The sequence below is a fragment of the Rhinoderma darwinii genome, chromosome 3 (assembly GCF_050947455.1).
Source record: "Rhinoderma darwinii isolate aRhiDar2 chromosome 3, aRhiDar2.hap1, whole genome shotgun sequence".
Taxonomy (NCBI): Eukaryota; Metazoa; Chordata; class Amphibia; order Anura; family Rhinodermatidae; genus Rhinoderma; species Rhinoderma darwinii.
In genome coordinates, this window is record NC_134689.1 from 18,183,961 (window position 1) to 18,191,876 (window position 7,916).

The 7,916-nt window shown below is 42.8% G+C and overlaps 1 protein-coding gene across 1 annotated transcript; it reads left to right on the forward strand.

Annotated features, from left to right (window-relative positions):
• The first annotated feature begins 32 nt into the window (after window positions 1-32).
• On the forward strand, window positions 33-5,397 carry LOC142750875 (protein kinase C delta type-like). The gene is made up of 4 exons (XM_075859853.1): window positions 33-371; window positions 2,322-4,269; window positions 4,393-4,433; window positions 5,290-5,397. Exons 1-2 carry the CDS (start codon window positions 149-151, stop codon window positions 3,749-3,751), a joined length of 1,653 nt encoding a protein of 550 aa, XP_075715968.1. The 5' UTR covers window positions 33-148; the 3' UTR covers window positions 3,752-4,269; window positions 4,393-4,433; window positions 5,290-5,397.
• The last annotated feature ends 2,519 nt before the right edge of the window (window positions 5,398-7,916 follow it).

Genomic DNA, 7,916 nt, shown 5'->3' on the forward strand with positions numbered 1-7,916 from the left:
CATCACAATGCCCCATGCGCTCATCTATACAGGTGCACTGGCCAGAAACATTGCATTTGCATGCTGCGAGTTAGCAGAGATACATGTGAGTGCTCCTGGACAATTTTTGGATTGTTCTTTCTATTGCGATTACCGTTTTTGACACAAAATGAAGAGAAAGAGAAATATGGAAGAAGGAGGAGAAAGAGGGAAGGAGAGTGAGGGGAGTAAAGAAGGCGAGGGGACCAAGAAGACTAAAATGGAGAAAACCGGACTTACAGCTAAGAGGAGTATAAAGAACTGGCTCTTAGCCATCATTGGACGGAGAAGTTCACAAGACCTCCCAGGACCCAGTAACATCAGCCTGATGGACGAGAAGATCAGGACATCAGGTAAGAACTCTGAATGTACAAGCAAGTTCTAGTCATATAAATCCATACAATGTCCATAGACTCCTACGGGACAAATAACCTCATAACTAAACATAGTGTGCACGCATAGCGCCCATATCTCATATCAGAGTTGGTAACCACCATACAAAAGTAGTATTTACTGAATAGTTCAGCCAAGATGTACACAAAACTTAGCTATGGCAATAAAGAATATAATATATAATTATCGGGGTATATCGGCCTGTATAGACAGATTGATCGCTATCCCTCTAACCTACACGGATACATGCATAAAACTTACAATCTTTTTATTCTCATGTTTTTAATTCTTTGGTCATTTGGTTATATATCCCAAAGCTGCATGATTCTTTGTGAATGATCATTTCTTGCTACCTCATGGGCAGAACCGAAAACAAGTCTGTGCAGCATAGACAAGCTTTCTATTGTGCAGAAAATAGACATGTGCACTTACTATAATAGAGCTTGGTTTACTCTTGTTTACAGAGGACCTATCATGGGGAAGTCATCTCTGCTTATTATTGTAAAATGTTTTCCACCACAAATTTTTTGGGGAATATAACTAATAAAATGTAAAAAAAAAAAAAAACAACTTACAGAGCGTATCAACAATATGTAAATAAGCTGTTCCACCGCAGGGTCTGGCTCCGAACTTCCTGTAAGACTGGTCACGGCACGCCTAGCGCACCTTCCCATAACCCCCCAGTGGCATATGTAGCGTCTATGGCCGCGGGCTGTCGAGTTTACTTACCCTTCGACGCCCGCAGCCATGGATCTGTGAGCGCTGGTCCCCATCTCCTTCCTAGGAGACGCCAGTGCTAACTTCCGCTCCAGTCCACTGTGTTCCGCTCCAGTCACGCTCGTGCCCGCTCTTAAAGGGCCAGCGCGCGCACATGAAAACAATCATCATCCTCAACTCACATGATTTCCTGGACTATAAGAAGGCCCCTGCCATTCTGATCCTTGCCTGAGCGTTGTTTGTAGTATCCTAGTTTGTCTATGCAAATGGCCTCCTAGTGTTTTCCAGTTCCCAGTGTTCCCATTTCCTGTATCCTGTATCCCGTATCCCATGCTATCCTGGTCAAGTGCTGTGCTGTAGTCGTGCTGTGCTGTATTCCACGCCTGTCCTGCTACTCCACGCCTGACGTCTACCCGCTGCCTAGTCCTAGCCGAGCCTGTCTTACTACTGTCCGAGCTGCCACAGGTACCCTATACGCACTATAGACAGTGACCTGCGTCCTGTTAGCCAGCTGCCATACCGCCAAGGCAGTTCGGCCCAGTGGGTCCACGAACCCTATGTGACAGCATACAGTATCAGTACACGAGATCTCGCTAGTTATGATGAGATCTCGCATTCTGACACTATGGGCAATAAGGCCTGTTTTCTATAAGACAGCTTTGATAAATGAGTCCCAATAGAGGAAAATTTAGTATGCAAAATGCGTAAGACTTCTGGCACAAATTGCGCCTAAAAAGTGGCATAAATGGGGTGTGTCAAATTATTATTATTATGTTTTAGACACTTTTTCACCTTCTTTGACAGTTTTGAAAGTGTCTAGAAAAAAGGGGAGTGTCAAAGACTCATTGTAAAATCCGCCAGATTTATTACTGGTGTACACCATTTTTTTTTTTTGCAAAATATCGATGTAAAGTAGGTGAGCCATGAGGTGGCATAAGTAAGAGAAAAAGGTCTAACATGGTTAGCAAGATGAGCCAAATTTATCATACAGCGTGCGCCATTGTGATAAATCTAGCACAATTTCTCCCAGTCTAGTTTAGTTTTATCCTGTCTTCCTTTAGGACAGAATGAATAAATCTCCCCCAGTGTCCTAATTACGTTCCAAAAATGAAAAGTTATTTGAAAAACCATTGTCATTTACATTACACATAGAAAAATACTAATAATAAATACTTATTTTCTCAACCCAATAGGCAAAAAAGGGTCCAAGATCAAGGAGGAGGAAAAAGATAGGGACAAAAAGGGGACAGCAAAAAAGGAGACACAGCGTAAGAGAAAGAGGACGACAGAGGAGAAGGAACCTTCTGGAAAGAAAGCAAAGAAATCTAAAGGAAAAATATCAAATAGTCTGGATGAACTGGAGAAAAAAGCTGAAGAGGAACAACCTGCACCATCTAAGCAGGAGAAAGAGACACCGGCTGCACCTAAGAGAAAGAGAACAACAGACGAGAACCAGGAATCAAATAAAAAACTAAAAACATCTCTGAGATCTTCCAAAGAAAAAACATCAGGGAGTCAGGATGCAACAACCATCCTCAATGAAAAGCCTGGACCATCTCGTGAGGAGACTAGGACAGCCACTGTTCCTCTAAGCTTGAATTCCTTTACCTTCCATCGTGAACTTGGTAAAGGCTCCTATGGCGAAGTAACTCTTGCAAAAGACAAAATCCGTAAAGAACTTGTCGCCATTAAAAAGACGGACAAAAGCGATTTCACAGAACTAGGCCATACTTTCGTAGAACGGGACATACTTGGTCTATCACACGAGAGCCGCTTTCTGATCCACGGACTTGCAGCGTTCCACAGTAAGAACCACGTGTATTACGTCATGGAACTGGCCAGTGGGGGTGACCTCGATACATTTACTGAGAATAACTTTCCACTGGAATTAAACACCGTGAAGTTTATTGCAGCAGAGCTGGTTTGTGGGGTGCAATTCCTCCATAACAAAGGCATCATCCACAGGGATCTAAAGCCAAATAACGTCTTATTAACATCAGATGGACATGTGAAGATCACAGATTTTGGACTGGCAATAACAAATGTCTTTGGAAGAACAACAGACCCCTGTGGTGGAACACTAGGATATGGAGCCCCAGAACTGATCGGGTGTGAGGAATATGGACCAGGGGTCGATTGGTTTGCATTTGGAGTCATCCTCTATAACATGGTCACCAATAAAGACCCCTTTCCTGGGAACACAAAATCAGAGATCGAGGCCTCGGTCCTGAACTATGTTCCACAGTATCCAACGTCTTTATCCTCTGACACCGTGGATATAATCAAGCGGCTGCTGTGTAAGAACCAGTTTGAACGTCTGGGAGTGACAGAAAACATCCGAGAACATCCATTCTTCTCTACCACCAACTGGCAAGAAGTAGAGGCTGGACAAGCGGCACCCCCGGATATACTGGTGACTGAGTCTGTGGATCTGAATATTAGTGACATCAGGCCTGCGCCCTGTACTAGGGACCATAACGCCACAATTAAAGCTAAAGATCAGAAACTTTTCAATGAATTTAGTTTTGTGTGTCCTGAGTGGTCGGAGAACTACCACGTCAGCCACATCTATCCAGACACCCGGCTAAGAAGATTCTCCTCGTCCCAGTGCAAAGTCAACTAAAGTTTCATAACGTCTATAACAACACTGTGCTACTAAAATCTGCAACGCCATAAAATTCACTGTGTCTCCAAGTTCTGAGAAACACCAAGGATTTGAGGAACCACCTTGTCCACCTTCTGCATCCCTGTCTAACAACCACCACATGAGGGCTTGGAATATTACATCATATTAACACCTACATTGTGAACAAATCTCCTTTATAGAGGTATTCCACCATCGTATCAGCTGATTGTGCTGCCTTGTCCCCATCGAGCACTTCTGAAGACACCTCCTGGCTGATCCACAGCTGTAGTTTACCTGGGTCATCCCTGGCTATGACATACTACATGCCCCGGAGTCATCATCTGATTGGCCAGCTGTCCATGCCCGAAGAGGCTCAGTCTTGTTTCCAGATAAGACAATAAAGCACACCAGACCTCCACCGAGTCCATGACAGACTTATTACCATTCCTTGTACCATTCTAGGAAGGTGGAGGGTCTTGTTTCTAGGAACCTGGTATCAGAGCACAATCTATAAAGTAAGTACGAAGAATAAATCTTGTAATTGACAAATATCTATTACTGGGATGATATTATCCCGAATTCTTATTTCGTGTTTTTAATAAGTCACTTACATTTCTTATTTCTTTTTGACTCTTCAGGTGATTGACACATTTCGTCAGGAGTTTCCTTCCATTCAATGGTAAGTTTTACTCAATGTCTACATTTACTGAGTTTATTATTGTAAGATACTGCTCAAGAATGGAAAGAAAACGAATGATCGGGAAAACACTGATAATCTAGTATGAAACCAAAAACACCCATGCCAGATTATCATAACACTAACCTGATAGTCCGGCAGGCAGTCTGATGGCCATTCAATTGGGGGGTTGATAGATCTTAATGATACATTGGATCCACCTAAAATGAATGTAATGTAATTATCTATGAGTCACTACATTACCTATCACAGGCCTCCTATGGGGCGCAGGAATGCCTGTGTCATGATGTTGTCATGTAGCGTAGACCATATTATCCAATAAACTAGTTTTTTACAGGATTGTCTAGTATAGCAAACCACAATGTGGGATGGGCCTATGCAAATGTGCTCCAAATGGGCGTTTCTGTGACACTTTGTGGGCGTTCCTGGGCAGATAGGGCTGGGACTTAGAAGTGTCCCACAAATAGAAATTTGAATGCTGTCCAGATATTAACATTTCACCATACCAGTACCAGTAGTAGTTGTAGGCCTCTGCTTGAAGGCTCGGTACATAATTAATTTTAAGTGGATCTATTATTTATTTTATATTTGGCTTAATCATCCAATACTCCGGAATTAGCAGTTCAGAGGATGCACGAATATTACAATGTTTTTATACATACATGTAAACTATCAAACAGAGATGAAGACAAGGACATAAAATCTGGTGACTCTTCTTACTGTTCCAGTTAGTTCTTCATCTACTGACAGATGATACGTTTTTGCCCCTTCTATATAAATACATTGATACTAGAATTGTGACACTAACCACAGGTTTTTTAAATTTCCTTTTCTTTAGATTTCCACCATCAGCGATCAGTCACCGGATATGTGCAGCAATATCATCCTCCATACATGATACCTATTCCTGTGTGCAACATAATAAACATCCTGACTTATAAACTCACATTGTGTCTTTCATTTCCATCTTTTTGATCGTCCGCCTCTATTATGGACAATGGAGTTTATAATATCACTTCTTTATAATACAGTGTATGTTATTTATAGAGGATGTAGATGGAGATTTACTAGATATCGGTATAAATGTACAGACTGCGGTTATCTGCACCGCCAGCCACGTGACCTCCTGCTCAACTCGAATGTTTCAGTGCCATATTTATCTATCTATCTATCTATCTATCTATCTATCTATCTATCTATCTATCTATCTATCTATCTATCTATCTATCTATCTATCTATCTATCTATCTATCTATCATATCTTAAGTACACCAGCCATGAGGTGACATAAGGAGGAGAAAAGTGTCTTACATGTCTAGACAGATGTACTAAATTTATGATATAGCGTGCGCCATTGTGATAGATTTGGCGCAGTTTTTGCTTGTCTGGTCTAAGTTCAAGACAGTAATAATCAATCTCCCCCATAGGATTCATGAAAACATGCCAATAGCAACCAATCACAGTGCAGCTTTAATTTTTCAAGAGCACTATAAGACATTAAAGCTGTGCTGTGATTGGTTTCTATGGAGGGCAACAAAGACAACTTTTCTGTTAGGCAGATTTCATGAATCTCATTGGGGACATTTATCATGAGAGGATTTCCTATAGATAGTCTTGTATGTAGGAGTAGTATTTTGTGTCTGTTAATTTTGCGCCAAATTCACTTGTATCACTCAGTATTTAGTGAACATGGCACATCTTGTAAAAAGCGGAAAAATCGGAAATTGTCTGAATTTCCAGTCAGTTCTCTGGAGAGGGCACCAAGAGCCCAGGAAAGCTGTGTGGCTTCACTATGAGCCTGGTGTCACCCAGCTTTTCAGGGGCTCACACACAATATAAAGAGAGGGCAGAAAAATGCGGCTGAAACAGTTGCATAACCTGCAGCTCAGATCGCTACAGGACAGCCGGCAGCTGCCATCTGGGAGGGTCTGTGAGCTGGGTTTTCCTGAAAACCAGCCTGGGAGGATCAAAAAGTGCCGGCACCACCAAGGAGGAGCGGAGGAAGAGTCAGCACAGGCACAAAGAAAGGCCTTCATGCGATAGCTGGGAGGGAGGGAACTTGGCCAAAATTTTAGGGAGGCATCTAGGGAGAGTGGGCGGAGAGTAGGCGGGATCTAGCGTTAATAAAACTCCTCCCTCTTCTTGGAATTCCTGGGCTTTTGCAGCATGGGCAGCGAAGAAACAGTATTTCCGCCTGCCTGTTTTTTATTGAGATGTGTGTCTTTGTGGTTTGGCCAATTTATCCGACCTTTGGTCTCGAGTCTTCCATGGAGGTACGGTTAAAGAGAACCTTTCACCTGCCCATACATGTGCAGCTGGGTACAGCATGTAATGGGGAAGGCTGCACAAACCCTGGGGCACTTCACATTCTTTCTTTTCCCACACGCTTTCCTCTCTCCAGCTCTTGCTGTGACACTGTCCATATCTGATTGGACAGTGTCACAGCGATAGTAACACGCCCCCTTGCCATTACACGCCCCATTGACAGTTCAGGGGGTTATTTAAATAACGGGTGCCAAATATAACGGCACCGATATCTAAATAACGGAGGAGGGTAGAAAAAAAAATGTAAAGTGCCCCAGGGTTTGTGCTGCTGTGCCCATTACATGCTGCACTCAGCGGCACAGGTATGGGGAGGTGAAAGGTTCTCTTTAAATGAGACTAGTTATGGGGAGTTATTTTCACATACTAAATGACTTGGGCTCTATAGTAATTTGGGGGCTGCCTGAGTGTGGGTTCAGAATTCATTTTAGGGTCTCTAAGTCTAGGGTTTTAATTCACTTTGGAGTCCCTGAGTCTGGGGTCTGAAATAATTTTGGAGTCGTTTGGGGTCTGAGCTAAGTACTTCTGTTATATATATTGAATTACCATGGATTACGGCTTCCAATAACGTTAATACAGGAGGGGATAAGGGCGAGGCCGAGAGGGGCGTAATGAGTGTACGTATGGTGCGGGTAAAGTGCATTAAGACCAGTCATGGAACTCCAGGGTGACTTCTAAAATTATTTATTATTTATAGCAGGGGGTACCTCATTCCTTATAATACACATATCAGCTGCTGCAGAACCTCTTTTTGAAGAGTGAAAGAGAAATTCTTGTGCACCATGAATTAGTATTTTTCAACTGTTTTCAACTGGTGCAAATGCTAACATGTGGTTAAGACAGGGAGATGCTTATACCATAGACATGTATTATATCTATTCTGTTTATTACACTCAGATCGTATGGCTGGTAATTACGTGCCCGGAGCGGCAGCTGGGCCACCTTAAAACATTGTGATGACATCACAATGCCTGAGGTTGGTAGGTGGGCCCCCTTAAGACATAGCTAATGACATCACAATGCCTGGGGTTGGCAGCTGGGCCACCTTAAGACATAGCTGATGACATCACAATGCCTAAAGGTCACAGGTGGGCTACCTTAATACATAGCTGATGACATCACAATGCCCCATGCGCTCATCTA

What these genes read in the sequence shown, in the direction of transcription:
- LOC142750875 (XM_075859853.1), top strand. Translation starts at nt 149, where the DNA reads ATGAAGAGAAAGAGAAATATGGAAGAAGGAGGAGAAAGAGGGAAGGAG. An exon ending in CGAGAAGATCAGGACATCAG is followed by an intron (nt 372 to 2,321) that starts GTAAGAACTCTG and finishes TCAACCCAATAG; the next exon opens with GCAAAAAAGGGTCCAAGATC.